The following is an 18,270-nucleotide window of genomic DNA, read 5'->3' as shown; positions in this document are numbered from 1 at the left end:
CATAATATTATTAGAGTTAATCACAACACTATGTACTGTATTGTCTAGTTCGCTGTGATATTTAACAAGTCACTCTCACTGAATGATATCAGTTTCTCACTGAGCGGAATCACTGTTGAAACACTTTTACAAGATCAACTGCCAACTTCAAAAGCCACTGAGCCACATGTATTCAAATGGTTTGGTGCAACGCCAGGTGCATTTGAATACGTAGCTTGCTGCAATATACACCCGAAGATGGAAGCATTACTGTAGTCTACAATATCAGTGGATCTATATCTATATTTCAGTATCGATATCAATATTGCTGTAATCTATGTATATCAACAGTTTTACCAAATTAGGTCACGTATTTGTAGTACTAATTATTTCAACATTTCTTACTGATAAAACTGAAAATAATTTCTGCATGAGTTATTAAATTAGGTAAATAAAATAAGGTTTCTGGTGAATGCAAATCGACTATTTTGAAACTGCTGTATCTACAAAAGTTGTTTTTCTTACACCAAAATAAATCTCAGTATTTTCTGTTGTGTCTGAAGCAGGGAGAGGTTCTGCACAGTAAGAATTAGTTGGCTGCTATGATTGGGAATGAGGCTCCAACTTCTCAGTCATACATCATTCTTTGTATACTATACTTTCTAATTATCAATACTAGTTTGAAATTACTTTTTATCATTCCAGTTGTCATGCTGATTGTGTATGATTGCACGTCTAAGTCTTGGTTGGATAACTGCAGCATTACTTTGAGGCTTTTATGTGTCTCGTATGCATGTTGCTATAGCACTATCAATAATAATAATACCTCTCCAATTATTTTATTGGTCTCTAGAACATTCTCACAGTATGTTTATAAGTATAATCTATACTTTGCTACTACAATAACGATTTAGCCTAGTGTATGCACCACTAAACATCTAAGCAATTACATGTACAAACAATTATAATGATTTTCTTTCTTATATATATTACAGAATTATTGGAAGCTCTCTGTTCACCACCATCCACTACAACTACTACTAATACATCACTACCTTTCAGCTCATCATCTGGATCACATCATCCAACAGCACTTCACCAGACATTAAATGATTCATCAGTGAGCGTTGGGTCAAATCCAGTAATCAGTACTCCTGAACCAGTAGTATCACCACAACACACCCAAAGTATGTATATTCTATCATTGATCATATAATTTTGTGCAAGAACATTTACAAGTTTTAGAATTAAAGTAATGTGCATTTTTATAGATAAAACAGTGCTTGTCAAATGATCCATGAAGAACATTAATTTTCATTAGTACACAGCCTTATTATACAAACCAATAGAAATAAGAATAATGAGTGCATCAAATTTATAGTGTTTTACACTTGAGCCTTGATTCCAATATTGTTTCGTATTGTTTATTGAAACATTACTGTTGGCTATATTAAATAGCAAATTCAATAGCAAGCACTACATGTACAGTATAATATATATCTAATCAAAAACAGCCAAGCAGTAAAAAAGGTGTGGCCTCTAAAAAAAACAGGGTGAAAAAAGATGCGAAATCAAAGGTGGCGGCCAAGAAATGACTATGATGATACAAAGGTAAATGGCAAAAAAAAATTATAATGAAAATTCAAGTGAATTTGTGTTGCCTCCTCCAAGTTTCAGTAGGATTCAGCACCAAATTCACCTGAATTGTCGTTATTAAGTATTTTGACATTAGCCTACCATCATAGCCATTATTGGGGCACAGCACAACTGGGCACTATAACCAGCTAGTGCTGTGACTAATGTCAAGCACTTGAAGTGGTTGCAGGACTACCCTTTGATACTAAAACATGTTTATGTAAGGGCAATACAGGCATTGCCTATACTATATTATAAATATGTGACCAGATCTACAAAAAACCCGACACAACAGCACAAGCCTAAATTTCCAATATAAAGCATTGAAAACAATGTGTATAATATTTCCATATCATCAAAAATATTCAGTAAATTTTTTAACACCTCTTTCTTAAGGACTATAACAACAAAAGCCTGGATATCTTCTGCCTAATCATGAAAAATCTTTGTTTTATTGCAGTAGACCCAAGTAAATGTAAGTTATGAGCATTTGTTTACGTCACGTCAAAGCTATCATACATTAACATTTTTCCTTCATGAATTTTGCCTTTGTATGCAGTGAAGAAAGGTGATAGAATACCACACTTACCACGTAAATGATTCTCCTATCCATGGCAATCTTGATGGTGAAACGTTCAGCCCAGTATGTAAATCCATTCGTACGTTACAACCATTTGTGACTGGATTTTGTAAAACGATCCAAATTGCACATTGAAAGTTGCGAGATAAACGGTTTTAAAGAATTGAAGCCAGCATAACTTGCCAAGGATAGCCAGCAGGCATATGAAACTCAAACAAAAGATACATACTATCACGAGTGCTTACAAAGGGGTGGAGGGTGTGGGGTGGTGGGATGGGCAAGGGTTAGAGTTCAAAAATGGAGGCACACCACAATTGGAGTCCAGAGATGAGATTAAAGGGCTGTGCTGGCTCCTTAGTGGCTGATACATAGCAAAATCAACACAAAAACGGTCTGACCAACAATATCAGGCTGCCCAGCAGTGAACCACCGATTCTTGCCAAGCCAGGTCCTTCACAAGGGTAGAAAACACCATTTGAGCACTCCACAACACCCAGAAAGATGCCTGTTAAAAACATCCTTGAGTAGTTTGACTATTACTGATTGTAACAACTAGTACCTGATGTGTAATTTGGATCAGTTTTATAAAATCTAGTCACAGTAAGTGTCTGTAATTTAAAAGCTTTAGCTGTTTTCTTATTTTTATATACTTGCTCTACAAATCAATTTTTCTGTTGTTACTTTGTAGAGCTGTAACTCCAAACGTTATTAGCATATGGGGCTGTTTGCCAGAAGGTACACTTGGCTAAGTAGATTACAGGAACTCAAAAATGCATTATTGTATTGGTTTTTTGCATATCTGGTCACATATAATAATATCTTATAGTGTTAGCTATAGTGTCTGTAGATGTGTACTATTATGTACTGTAACTCTCTAAACAAATACAATAGTTACTTGCTGGCTTACTTTGTAGCAGCTTTGCAATGCACACCACGGCAATGCATAAACACCAAAGTATGGACTTTCCCACTGAGCTATGCTGTAACACCATCATTCATCTCTTGTTTCACTACTTTTATGGCATACATCCCTACTTCATTTTTGAATTAACAATTATTTAAAATGCTAGTAGTAATTACACTTTATTTACCTTGTAACAGCTCTGCATGGCATGCCACAGAAATGGATAAACAGAAGCTGGGAAAGCATTAATAGGATGAGCACACAAATATTCTTTCTATAACAATCTACCTTTGCTAAACTTGTTTATCCATACTCCTTGATTAATACTGCTACAAAAATTAACCAAGACCTAGCTATATTGTCAGGACAAACTACAGCCTGTAGTTAGCCTTCAAGTGCATCTGACTCAATTTATTAGTCAATCATGGAGTTACTGTAGTAAAGTCCAGCAGTTGTAGTTGCTTTTGCCTTAAATGGATTTCAAAACTCTTCACTTTTGAATTAGGAGTGTAGCTAAGGACTGTAAATTGAGTGAAGGTAGATTATTCTAGGATGATTCATGCTATTTAATGCTTACAAAGGTAGCAAATAATTAGAAAATTTGAGCAGTTGGGTGAGCGAGTTAGTGCCATGAGGGAAGGGGAGTGGGGGATGGTGTGATGGAAAGAGACAGACTTCAAATTGCCAGTGGATAGCTACACCACCAGTGGATAGTTGCACTATCGTACTACTAGTTTGATTCTCAGTACCACTCAAACTGCTCAAAGCTGGTTTTATCATACATCTTTTCTGAGAGCATGAATGGTGATTTCTTCTGGCATTGTGAAGGATCTGGCTTGGAAAGAATAAGTGGTTACGGGTGGATGGCCTGATAATGTTTGCTAGATGTATTTTTTGCCACAATATCAGCCACTAGAAGCGATTACAGCCCTGTAATCTTGTGTCTAGACTTCAGTTGGTGTTAATTTGATTTTCCTGGTGTACAATTTATATATGTTATTTTGTGAAATCTGGTCACATACTTATGTGACCCACTGAGCGAAAACCCAATTAGTTTGTATAACTTTGTTTTTGAGAAAAACTACATTAGTTAAAAGATGCATACTACAAAAATAATTTTATACACAGTTTAATCTCCAATAAACAGCACAACAAGGCTTGCATCAAGATAACTAAGTGATCAATGGATTCACCTGTTAACTATAAGAATACATATCTTTGTTTCATTTCAGTGCCATGAAGCAAACATGAGTTATGGGCACTTATTTATGTTGCAGTAAAGTATTGCATAAACGATGCCATTTCTAAGTTTAAACAGCCTTTTTACTTAAATGCATGGGTGCATGTAGGGCAAAATACCATACGTCTGGATAAAAAAAGAACAAGAATGCAAACTAGTCCGGTTTTTCTCAGCAGGTCACATATACAAAATCTTTTGGGGAGAGGGTTCAGATGGAATAATTATATTATGGCATGCCTGGCATCATTGTTTTGATGCAGTATGCAAAGGTTAGTTAGTTGTAGCTATGTTATAATAAAGTAAACAAACAAGTAAAAGGAAAATGTGACATGTGTAGTTTAGAGATTGAAGAGTAATGAAACAAGGGAAAGTGAAAAGGGACATTGAAACATGAAAAGTTTCCTATATCTGCAAAGATCCTTATGAATGTGTAACAAACAAAATTACATAAAATTAAAAGTATTACCTGTAGATGATGTATGTAACCCGGAGTGTCACACACAAGCCTTGAATGCACCAGGAGCGCTTCGAGTCACAGCAAATTTACTCACAAACTATACAGCACACATGACATTAAAGTGTAACGGTGTCCATCCACTATACATTACATCACTATATGTACATTACATAGCTACTTATAATTGTTAATGTTATATACAGCAGTGTTACATCACTCTCCCTCTCCAGCAAAGCTAGTCCCTAGCTTGTGAATCTAACACCTTGTATGAAGGTTGAGGGTTTCTTTAGGAGATGGTGTTCCTTCCATGGGTCATCACAGGGTAAGACTGTTGTGTTTGTTGACAATCAGCATAATCAGTGGTGGTCAATTCATTGGTGGTTTCTACATCTGATTGGTCCGATTCACTTGTCTCCTTGTCCCCATCTTCCAAGTCATGATCACCTGTTTCAACCATTTCTCTTCCTCCATCCAATGTAGACGTCTGATCTGTAGCAGTTGTCTGATCCTTGTCGGATGACTGCTGATCTGTTAACACATCTTCCACCCACTGTGGTGGCTTTCCTAGTCCATGCCCGTGTCCCCCATACTGTAAAATCCTCCAGGGAAGTTACATGGGCATTCCTTTACCCGTGACTGGCGAATCATGATACGTGGATCTTAAGGGAAGTACACAACCTCCACACCTGGACCTTTAAGTCCAGTTACACAAAAGAGCCCATGCCAAGGGTGGGAACATTTGTGGTTTTTCCCAGATTCATCTGCTGAAAGCGAACTAAAACCCAGTCACCAATATGGGCTTGCAAGAGTTTGGCATACCGATCATATTGTTTCTTGTAACGGCATTGGTCCTTTTGAATTGAGGATACTGCAGTACATTTTGCAGGTGAGAATGCCAGCATTAACTATTCTCTATAATCAATCACATCAGCTATTTGCAGCTGTGATGGTGGAAGAAATGCAGTGTTCGACGATCCATGCCAAACTAAAGATAAGACGGCTTCTCTCCAGTTGATTCATGTGGTGTGTTACGTAAGCAAACAATGCACCAAACAGGTAGCGGTCCCACTGATTTCCACATGTGGTGGCATGCTTACGCAAAATTGTTTTGTTTTTAAGAATTTCTCGACCATTCCATCACACTGTGGATGGTATGCAGTGGTGTTCAATCTTTTTATGCCCAATATTTTACACAAGCCTTGCATAAGGTGTGACAAAAGGTCAGTATCTCTGTCAGAAAGCAGTGCTTCAGGCACCCCAAACAGTGAAACAACTTCTTCAACAAGCAATCGAGCTATTCGAATGGCCTTCTGATCTTGAATGGGAACTACTATTGGAAACTTAATAAGAAAATCTTGAAATACAACATGTTGATTTCCTGCTTCAGTGAAACGTAAAAATCCATGATATCTACGCCAAGGATTTGAAATGGCCAAGACACTGGGATTGGTTGGAGAGGTGGTTTATTGACTGTACTTGAAGGGTTCAACACTGTGGGCAGGAAGAGCAGTAGTTAAGGACGTCGCTGTACATACCTTTCCACCACCAGTGATTATCAAATGTCTTATACAGTTTCTCTCCTAAGAAATGGCCTAACAGTGGGCCACTGTAGTACTCTTCCATCAGTTGCTGACGTAAGTGTGAGTAAACTATACAATACTTCCGATCTTGCTTGGTGGAGTCTAGGAAATAAAGAATATCATTTATCATTGTAAATGAAAGTGACAGTGCTGCTGCTTTTCTGGAATGATGAGCATCACTAGGCAAGGTGCCATCAGTCAGAAATTATAAAGGGGTCTTTTCTTTGCTCTGTGGCTAGATCTATATTGTGTGGCATTCTCACTGTGATGGGTTCAGCATCTAGAAGATCAGTAATAGTTATTGACAATGACTGAACTGGCTGGCTGTGCCATCTGTATAGAATTATCAACTACAGAGTATGGGGGAGCAGTAGTTACAGGGCACCGGGACAAGGCATCAGCACTGGAATTTTCTTTTCACTGGGCAGTACACAATCTTATTATCTTGCAAGCCACTACTATAAACCTTACTCCACCACCTAGCATGTTTACCACTGGCAATGGGTGTTTCCAGTACAGCCCTGACTGCTGAGTGGTCAGTATACATGAGTACATCATGCCCATAATCATAGGTAGACATGGAAATGAACTACTTCCCAGACTACTCCAAGTATCTCCAGGTCAGTAATAACATGTCATTTCTCTGTGGGAGACAATTCCCAACTGACATATGGCATATGCTACCAGGTGGAGTTTGTTATCAGGCTGTTCTTGCAATAGGATAGCACCAAGACCATGCCAGCTGGCATCTGTCTCTGTAACAAAATGTTTGTTATAGCTTGGGTAGCACAACACTGGAGAGCTGATGAGATGTTCCTTCAACTGTTGAAAAGCAGCTTGGCACTGAGGTGACCATGTAAAACTGACTCCTTTCTGTGTTACATTATGCAGTGGCTGTGTGATCTGTGCAAATCCTTTGATAAATCGCCGATAGCAGAATGTCAAACCCACAAACTGCCAGAATTCTTTAACTGAGGTTGGTACTGGAAAATCTTTAACTGCTGAGACACGTGCTGGATTTGGTGTGATTCCATCAGGTGTGATGACTTGGCCTAAGTATTCAATGTTTTGGCGTATGATGTGGTTTAATCCCTGTATCTGCAAAGCATTGAATTACCTGGTGGAAGTGATGTAGATAGTCATCAAAATTCTCTGAAAATATAAGAATACCATCTAGATAAGCTGATGCAAAAGTTGGACCAGTTTGTGGATGGATAGATATTAGGATCAGCTGCACCATTTGTTGAAAGACAGCAGGTACATTGCACAGGCCAAATGGCATGACATTAAACCCATAGAATCTCTAGTGGGCAGTAAAGGCTGTCTTCTCTCATGATTGTTGATATAACTGTACCTGCCAGTAGCCAGCAGCAAGATCTAATGTAGAGAAATATTTGGAACGGCTTAGCTGATCCAGGTCGTCAATTCGCAGAAGGGGAAACTGGTCATGTTTTGTGACTGAATTGATGTCCCTATATAGTCAACACTAAAATATAAGGTATCCTCCTTTTTCTTTACAAGAACTATTGGGCTTGCTCAAGCGCTACACCCTGCTCCTGAATCTGCAGTATTTGTCTTGAGATTTCCTTTCTGCTGCAAAGAGGGTTCTTTGAGGATACTGGTGTTTAGGTGCAGCATCACCTGTATCAATGTCCATCCTATCCAAACCAGTCTCACCTCCTTCCCCATCCTCGAGCACAATGCATGGTGAAAATCCAGTAGTAACTGCACCAATCGGTCCTTGTCCTGTGGCTGTAAGGTGGGACCCTCTGCTATAAGCAATGTGGCTAACTTCTTCCTAGAAGTAGAATCTAGGGTTGATACAGACATAACATCAGTTGGTGTATTTCCCACACCTGCTGTACACCTCAAGAGTCATTACATGGTGCAATGACACTTACTCCTCTTGTTTGACCTATCCAGCAACCCTTTGATAGTTTCTGAGTTAGTGGTGTGGTGTTAGAAACGACTACTTTGAACTTGGTCATTGGATGTGGCCCATTATTAGCACCACAGTCATTGGGTTTAATCAAAAACAAGTATGTGGGTTACAAGTTACTCTCAAGTTTGACACAAGTGGTTGTGCTCTGAAGGGTACTCAAATGGTTTGTAGTAGTTTTACTCTTACACATGGAAGTCAGGCTGAGCATCGCTGACAGCTGGGTAATAAGTGAGAATGTGGAGCTGACTGCAAACACCTTCAGACAATAGCAATTGGTCCTTTGCATCCATCTTTGCATAAACTGGGGTACACATAGTACACCCATCAGAACTAATATCTAGGTCAATATGACCATCTAGTTGGAACGGCTTTTGGTCGTAAGTATATGGTAATGGTACTTTGTCTGGTTGCTTAATAGCTTTCTTTCTGAGCTTTGCAGTAGCTTCTATGTTCTTGAACAGGTCTGCATTGATGATGGTAATATCTGCATCACTGTCAATAACCCCTCTTGCTGGTATACCTTGCACAGTACTAGTTACAGTCACTTTACGAGGCCTGCTGCCCATGTCTTCAATATGCACAGTGTCAGAGTGTTTACTGTCAGAGTGTTTACTGTCTTCAATATGCACTGCTGTCAGAGTGTTTACTGTCTGAATCTGAGTAGGGTTGGGCGATATACCGGTGTGACGGTAACAAGGCAATATTACAGCTGGCAATAACCAATACCTCCTTGTTTTTGAAAAACCGCCATACTGGTTTAAACGGTTATTGCAATATCACAGCGGGAATACAGCTGCAACTACACACTTACACATGTTAACAACGCCACATTGTACTTGTCAATCAGTATTACAGCCTCCTTGTACTAGCAAACAAGCCTAACCCATACACTACTACACTAAACAACGCAGTAATTTTTAGAATACACGCAAAGCGAGGCACATGTACCAGATACAGCACTTATTTGATTGTGGGATAAAAATTCTGGTTTAACATTAGTAAATTATCTGCTAGCTATATACATAGATAGAAACTAGCCATCTCTCCTTCAAAATTTATATGCACTCCATGCTCTATAACAAAGTTCACCCATGCATTATACTGTGTAAATGGTTTTGAGTGTAGCTACTTGCTATAGTTCATTTCAATACTGTGATATTTGCAATAATTGTGATAATAAGCTCCACAATAACTATGGGAGGAAATTTTCAATATCGCCCAATCCTAAATCTGAGTCCAAAAAGTCAAGTGGCTTTTTAATGGATGTCACAGCTTTGAGACCTTGAGTTCCTGCTTTGGGCACAATCTGAGTGGTATTTAGGCATGAACTTTCTTTTTTGGCTTCTTGCATTTTACGGCTAGGTGGCCCACTTCACCACACACATAACAATGTCTATCTGTAGTGTCTGTAGTGTGGGTTGGATTAGTTTGGCATTTATCAGTTCGTGAATACATATTGTAGCGAGGTGGATGTGGCCACCTAGACTCCTGTACATGGTCTTTTATGTAATTCTGCCACTTTCTTTAGTGCAGCAATCTGCTTTTCCTCATTTTGGGCAGCAATACATACATAGCTCCTTATAAGGATACTACTGGTGATTTAAGTATCTCATACCTTAAGTCTTCTTGCATCTTCCCATACAGTAGGACTTCATGTGTTTCTGTGGCTACTGCATCTTTACCATAAGCCATTTTAAAAATAGTTTCCAATCGTGAAATAATTTTTGCCACAGGTTCACCTTCAGATTGTGATACGTAAGTGGCAAAAATCTTGGGCAGCCACCAACTTATTCCCAGGGTCCAGTGGAGCCTGTAAAGCTTTTACTTCAGTATCAAACATAGATTTATCATTTTTGTCCAGCAGGTTCCATTCTTGTATGTAGAGCTCAACTACACAGGTGCCCTGTTAGCTGTAAGAGACTCAATTCATACATACCAATCGGCTGTACGCTGTAGACCTGGGCACCAAGAACAGCACACCATCGTAAGGGGAAAGTCCCACCAGTCAATCCTTTCTCAGAAGATGACCCATTATTACAGTTTGAGGATTGGCTCCCAGGATGAATGGTCTGGTATGCATTGGCTACAACAGGGGTGGAGTTCCTAGGCTGCTGGCATACGTAAGATAGCTATCTCTTCATCTTTTGCTGCCAGGATTGCATCAAATTCAGTTAACTTAGGTTGAAAAGTTCCATGCAGTGCTTGGAGAGTTTTTCATCTTCTGCTGTTGATGTTCTAACTTCTTCTTGAAGTGTATCACTACTGCTTTCAGCATCTGGTTATGCCTGCTTCTGCAGTTGCACCTCATTTGAACCCTCGAGTGAATCAGTGTCTGAATCAGAACTTTCTAGGAGTGGGGGGAAGTCAGCCTTGAGCTCCTTCTCAATTTGCAGAAACACACGGTTTGCATTCACCAACTCAATCATGCCACTTTCATGCAGCCATACTTGTGGTTCATTGCCCAACTCTGCAAGTTTCTCATCCACTAAAGTCCTGACTTCTTCTGAGGACGATAAGAATGGTACGTACGCCCGGGGATTTTGCAGTGCATTTCAAGTTATACGCTGTCAGGCGCTTAGAATTGAGTGGTACACACTTGTGCACTTGGGTGGCACGACCATGATTACCTCGCAAGGTGTTAACGACCTACCTCGTGCTCGGACATTTAAATATTATAATATTACATGTGCACAGAATTATCGAAAAAATACTTGATACCAAACCTCTGTAGCGGTGAAACTTCACTCTTGGGTTTGCTGAGTCACAATTCTTGAATAGTCAGAGGTGGCCACGTGATTGTCAGCCAGTGGTCTTTGTCGAATCCTTGTCTGAATCCACCGGTGGTACCTCCAATGTAATGCATGAATGTGTCAGGAGCGCCTCGAGTCACAGCAAATTCAGATTATTAACACACATATCTCCTCACAAACCATACAGCACACATGACACTGAAGTGTAACAAGTCCGTTCACGATACATTACAGCACTATACATTACATAACTACTTATAATTGTTAATGTTATATACAGCAGTGTTACATGTAGTAACATACTGTACCATTATCTCACAAGCTTTAATACAAAGAAGTGTGATTTTAGTTTACATAATATGTAGTTGCAAATCTTAATGAACTGGTTTTATTAAAGTTTATTTACACAGGTAATGAGCCATCAAGAGTTGCACTTCAGGAACAACTTAACTATGAGCATCAACGCATAGGAAAAGGTTGGCTTATTAATTGTCTGTATTTTAAAAGTGTTGTAAAGAAAAGTAACATGTTTCCAAAGAGTAACAACTGACTTATTTTCATGAAGTATTTCAAATTTTAAATGTTTCACCATTCAACAACACTCCTATTTCAGAAAGAGTATATTGATTTCAAGGGTGTAATGTATTTTGCGGACAGGACTCACAGACTGGACAAGTGGACTCAGGAACTGAACTGGAAACATAGTTTAAAAATGATCCAGTATCTCTTGAGACACCACTATTGAGCCGGTATATTTGTATATCACTTTTTCCCATGGTGCCACCTATATCTAGCTACCTAAGAATATATTGGCTCATCTCTATACAGCCCTAATGTTAGTGTTAAAATAATGAAGGAAAATATCCATGCTACAACAATAGCCTCTATCACACTTTATCACTGCTAGAGCATGTGTATCATAAATATATAACTAGTGCCATGATTTGTATGGAATAGCAGTACCAGTAGTTGTAGCTTGATAGTGATGTCACCAGTGTTGCAAGGTATGGATATTGCCTGGACTATTGTTTAAAATCTGTTTCCAGCTCAATCTGTGAGTCCAATCCATGAGTCCAGCTCTATAAATCCAGTCCACGAAATACATTACACCAATTTCAAGTATTAATGTGAATCATTAGCTATATATCTTACATACCTGCAAGTGCTGAATCACATGGTAAGTAATTATCAACTGATATAAAAGGTGAGGGGGTTTTACTGAGGTTCTGCACAAGCTTTTGGTTATTGAAATTTAATACATGACTTATCACTATTCCACCATATTCCACTACAGATATAAAGTGTCCACCACCCCCACCACTACCACCCAATTATGTACCTCGTCAACATCTATTAGAAGAAATGGTCAGTAAATTATGCCAATCCACCATTGACCCTAATAGTTATGGAACAAGTTTAACAGTTACTGGAGCTGGTGGATATGGCAAGACTTCACTAGCTACTGCTTTATGTTATCATCCTGTGATAAAGGAAAAATTTACAGATGGTGTTGTGTTTATAGAACTTGGACCACAAGCTACTGATCCCAGTATGAAACTGAGCCAATTATATCATTTGCTTACTGGACAATACTTAAAACAAGGTGACATCAATCATGCTGAACAGGAAATCAGTCAACTTACAAGTCTTTATTGTCGAAATCTTCTTGTCATTATTGATGATGTGTGGCATGTTGAAGATGCTGAACCAATAGTGAAGGCATTTAATAACTGTAAAATAGTCCTAACTACCAGGATGAATGATATTGAACAATACGTACCTACTAAACAGGTAGTTAGTGTAGGTCCTATGGAGCAAAGTGAAGCTATCTCTCTACTGACCTGTGGAGTAATTGATATTAGTCAACTATCACGAGAGGATGTCAGCCTACTTGAAGAGCTAGCTCACGATGTCCACCTATGGCCACTGCTACTCTCCCTTATAAGAGGACAATTGTTTCATAATCTCAAACAACATAAATCACGTTATCACGAAGCCATTCAATTTGTACAAACTAATTTACATAATAAAGGATTAACAGCTTTTGACAAGAATAACATTGGGAGAAGTCGCAAATATGCTGTAAAAGTTTGTATTGAAGTGACCTTGGAGTTACTAACTAAATCATTAACTAATAAAATTAAGACATTAATATTATGGACTGGAATTGGAACATCATTACAAACAGCAGTACTACACAATTTATGGAATATTACCAAATATGAAGCAAGAAATTTTGTTGATGTACTGTGGGCCTATGGACTAGTCCAATTAACTGATATTATAATACCTCCACAGAATAACACACAAAATAGTGTGCAAGTTCATGCTGTCATCAGTCAATACATCATTGAGTGTATGGAAAGTAAAGAAGTGATCGCACTGTCACCATTTGTGGGATCAAACACTGGGAAATTAGTTAGTAAAGGATTGATTGAACAATTTCAAAAAAGTTCTGGAATAAATGACACATCATCGTTACCTGTATGTAGTAGTGATTACTTGAAATACGAAATAAGTGCAATTAATTATTCTTTATCTATCAAGATTAAAATGATCAACATGATGACAATAGCCGATCCTCATTATACTATTGAAATATTACAGCATATACAAAGTGCCTTAATTACCTCAATAAGCATTACTACATTTTTCCCTACAATAATTGATGAAATAAAATCACTGATCAGTGACTGTCACAAAATAATAAAAGATGCTCACAGAATGAGCAGAAAATTAAATCAAAATGTTCAACGATGTCTTACTCAAAGGAACTATCAAAACTTAATCCAAACAATAGAAACATATAACAATACGTATCCTTTAGCACTAATAGCACAACAAGCACTTTCCATGGTGAAGAAGACCATACCATACTGTGATGGGGAACTGTTAAATTATGTCATGATGAGATATGAGTGGTTGTACACAATGATACCTGACTATCATCGGATCACTCTAATGATATTGCCTTATGTAAAGTTGTCTACTAAAGATCTTCAACTAATTTACACCTCATTACAGACAGGATCACCTGATGTAGAAGCCACTAAACAGTACTTCTTGTCAGGACAAGATCGTCAAGAATACCAGTTAGTGGAGACTAATTACTACATCAAATTGAAAGAAGTTGCTCCTCACTTAGAATAGTAGTGGTAATGTTGATGTTTGACTAAAACTAAAAGTGATTTAAAGTTGTTGGGCTATTTCTGTACTTGCAGTGATAATATAATTTTGAAACTAGCTACTTAAGTTTTTTTTTGTATTAGACAAAAACTAAAAGTGCCTTATTTTATAATAATTATACTAAACGTATATTATTAATGTTAACAAATAGCAGAAACTAAAACTGATAATACTGTACTTGCCACTAACAATTAAATACAAATAAAACTTGTTCTTATACAATACTAAACTACTTTAACACTACACAAGATTAACTTATAGCTCTAGTAGCACAACATAATTCAAAACAAAGCGTCAACACAGGTCTTTATCTGCGTTACAGTACAGACCTGTATTCAGCACCATGGACTGGAGCAGTACAGCCATCTCCAGGCTGGCCAGAGCTCTGTTGGATGCTTTAACAGATCTCCACTGTGCTTAGGAAAAGCAGCCAGAGAAATGATGCAGATCACTCTAATCTAGCTGATTTGATTATGCATTTTGATAGTTTTATCACATAGCCTTGTGTACGTGGTTAAAAATGAAATCATTTGTCAGGGGTGATATGATCAATTTTCCCAGATGGAGCTGCATACTTATTATGGTTTAATGCTAGAAAGCTACAGTGCAAAATTGTCAAGCAATGAGTAGAAACCAGCTTCACAATGCCTTTAGGCTGTATTGGTTAGGTATATGTACATTGTACATAATAATAACTAAACTTAAAAGTGCTTTCGCTATGACCAAAAAATATTAAACTTAAATGTTTCAAGTACATACAAAATTAACAAGTGGAATTTTTTGACTGGCTGATTAAATGCATTTGCCCCTTAGACAAGCATAACTCAATAATGGCTAAGATTCGTTACAGGCTTGTACTGTTGTTACATCTAGCATAGATTTGTGACCGGATTTGCGAAAAGGTACCTTTTCCACACATTTGACATACCAGCAAACAAAATGATGTAACACTTGACTCCTTATACTGATCAACTTGCTCTGAGTATCAAACTGCAGCCAGATACTTTAGCTACATTCCTTGAAAATTTCAAGCAATTATATTCCATGATCAGAACATTATGAAGCTTTAAAGTTCAAAAATGGGTCAAATTTTGTGTGTGAAACTGAAGAAGGTACCTTTTCGCAAATCCGGTCACATTTTTCTTTAGTCTAACAGGTTCCTTCAAGGCTTTAGTGCATTTATACTTGTAAGATTTCATCAGGTATAGGTGTACATGTAGTGTTGTCTTGCTCTAATATTTTTAGTGCTACTGTAGCTATGTACAATCTGAACAGGTTAAATAGCTATAGCTAAACTAGCTACTTCATGAAAAATTTTAAACAATGTTTTTTGTAGCTTAAATGGCCCCAGGTGTCATTTTGTAACTGGAATTTCATTTTATCCTGGGGGAATGGCCCTGCCTTCAGCAGCATATACAGTGCCCTAGCTGTACTTTACCAATAGGGAAAGTCTAGATACATCACTGTATGGAATTTAATCTTTTTTTATTTGACAGAATTTTCTACTGACTGACTGAGTAAGTGACTGACTGACTAATGCATGCAGGGGCAGATTTAGGGGCCTACAGCCCCCCTTCCTTTCTTTAGTAGTACTTGGTCAATAAACCCTAAACATTCTATGTGTAATTTTGTGTATCAAAAGAAGACTTATTTCAGGAAATATGCATCACTATAGCTACCAACACAAATAATGTCTATGTAACCATATCTATTGTTCAACTCTGTTCCAGGAGAAGATAGCTTCCTTTTCTTCAAGAGTTCTTCAAGAAAAGGTTTTGCTTGGTGGGGGGTGTAGTATCTATGCTTGTGGGTTGCATCGTTAATTACAAAAGTTTTAATTGTGGTTTTTTTAGATAATTAGCAGTGTTTTCTACTATGGCTATAAGAGGTGATTAGTGTGGTTTTATGAATATATTATATGATTCAAAAAGAGTTAGGTGGTTTAGTTATCAGCTTCAGTATAATATGTGGTTACAACTCAGCCATGTTGGTATTTTACAAGTTTATTAGGCAGCTACACGTATAGCACTTTTAAAATCAGTATCAGTCACCTTCTGATATGACCCCATGCTGTGGGTCATGGTGCTAGTATTTGTATATAGCTAGCTATAGATCAACCCTCATAACCCAGCAGATCTAGAAATAAGTTGACTATCACAGCAGCAGATTCAGAAACCCCATAAAATTAATGCAAATAATATTATCTAATCAAAAACAGCCAAGCTGTAAAAAAGTTACGGCCCCCAAAAAGGCCATGGTGAAAAAAGATGTGAAATCCAAGGTGGCGGCCAAGAAATGGCTGTGATGGTAGGTTAATGGTTACATTTTAATAACAACAATTCAGGTGAATTTGGTGCCGCTTGACTTTGGTGCCAAGACCAAGCGGCACAAAATTCACCTGAATTGTCGTTATTAAAATGTAACCATTAACCTACCATCACAGCCATTTCTTGGCCGCCACCTTGGATTTCACATCAAGACCAAGCGGCACCAAATTCACCTGAATTGTTGTTATTAAAATGTAACCATTAACCTACCATCACAGCCATTTCTTGGCCGCCACCTTGGATTTCACATCTTTTTTCACCATGGCATTTTTGGGGGCCGCACCTTTTTTACAGCTTGGCTGTTTTTGATTAGATATCACTTCTTTTTGTATTTGTATACTGCAAAGCCGGCCTATGGCTGGCTTTGGGGCTTTTTTAACCCATGTGTCACTGCTTGAAGTTTCTTAGTTTACTAGAGTGGTATATCCCCAGTATATGGAACAGTTAATTGTTTGGAATTTTAGTAGCTTTTCAGTAAACCTGCATTCACTAATGTTTACTGAGAGTTTAAAACTTAGTAAAACAATTATGTTCCGTATACTTAAAGTTACTGACATTTTACTATCAGTATAACTGGGCACAACTACAGTAAAGCAGCTTAACAAATTAGTAAACTAAGAACCTTCAAGCAGTGTGTTTTTTTCTTTACTACAGGAAGAAGAAAAGAACTTAAAGAAGAATTTTAGTACTTCAATTATTTTTGATTTTATTAGTAATTATACAAATTATATACATATATTTATTACATGCCCATTATGCCCCACAGGATATTTTTTTGCAGCTGATCATCTCTCTACTGGGTGACTTGAAATGTAGCTGAACTATATACAGGATGGTTTCTTTGTAGCTGAACTCTCTACAAGGTAACCTCTTCTAGCTGGTCTCTCTACAGGGTATTTTGTTTCTAGCTGAACTCTCTACAGGTGATTTGTTTGCAGCTAAACTCTCTACATGGTGGTGTCTTTGTAGCCGAACTCTCTACATTATGGTTTCTTTGTAGCTGAACTCTCTATAAGGTGACTTCGTCTAGCTGAACTCTCTACAGGGTGATTTTTTTGTAGCTGAACTCTCTGCAGGGTGATTTGTTTGCAGCTGAACTGTCTACATGATGGTTTCTTTGTAGCTGAACTGTCTACAAGGTGACTTCGTCCAGCTGATCTCTCTACGATGTGATTTGTTTCTAGCTGAACTCTCTACAGGTGATTTGTTTGCATCTAAACTCTCTACATGGTGGTTTCTTTGTAGCTGAACTCTCTACAAGGTAACTTCTTCTCTACAGGGTGATTTGTTGTAGTTGAATTCTCTACAAGGTAGTTTGTATGAGGCTGAACTCTCTACATGGCGGTTTCTTTGTAGCTGAACTCTCTACAGAGTGATTTGTTTGCAGCTGAACTCTCTACATGATGGTTGCTTTGTAGCTGAACTCTCTACAGAGTGATTTGTTTGCAGCTGAACTCTCTATATGATGGTTTCTTTGTAACTGAACTCTCTACAAGGTAACTTCTTCTAGCCGATCTTTCTACTGGGTGATTTGTTTGCAGCTGAACTCTCTACATGGTGGTTTCTTTGTTGCTGAACTCTCTACAAGGTGAATTCTTCTACCTGATCTCTCTACAGGGTAATTTGTTTGTAACTGAACTCTGTATAAGTGCGTTTTTGTGGGTGATCTCACTGCAGGTTGATTTGTTTG

General features: G+C 37.9%; 1 protein-coding gene across 4 annotated transcripts in view; it reads left to right on the top strand.

Annotated features, from left to right (window-relative positions):
* LOC136246578 (uncharacterized) overlaps positions 1–14,466 on the top strand; it is a 70,099-nt gene extending 55,633 nt beyond the window's left edge. For all 4 annotated transcript variants that reach the window (XM_066038067.1, XM_066038068.1, XM_066038066.1 and 1 more), the window contains 3 exons: positions 975–1,166; positions 11,478–11,543; positions 12,362–14,466. In XM_066038067.1, coding sequence (XP_065894139.1) covers positions 975–1,166; positions 11,478–11,543; positions 12,362–14,217 — 2,114 coding nt within the window. In that variant the 3' untranslated portion in view covers positions 14,218–14,466. The remainder of the gene's footprint in view (positions 1–974; positions 1,167–11,477; positions 11,544–12,361) is intronic.
* Positions 14,467–18,270: the final 3,804 nt, after the last annotated feature.

This window comes from Dysidea avara, chromosome 2 (assembly GCF_963678975.1).
Source record: "Dysidea avara chromosome 2, odDysAvar1.4, whole genome shotgun sequence".
NCBI lineage: Eukaryota > Metazoa > Porifera > Demospongiae > Dictyoceratida > Dysideidae > Dysidea > Dysidea avara.
The sequence above is the reverse complement of the archived record's forward strand: the minus strand, read 5'-3'. Positions and strand labels throughout refer to the sequence as shown.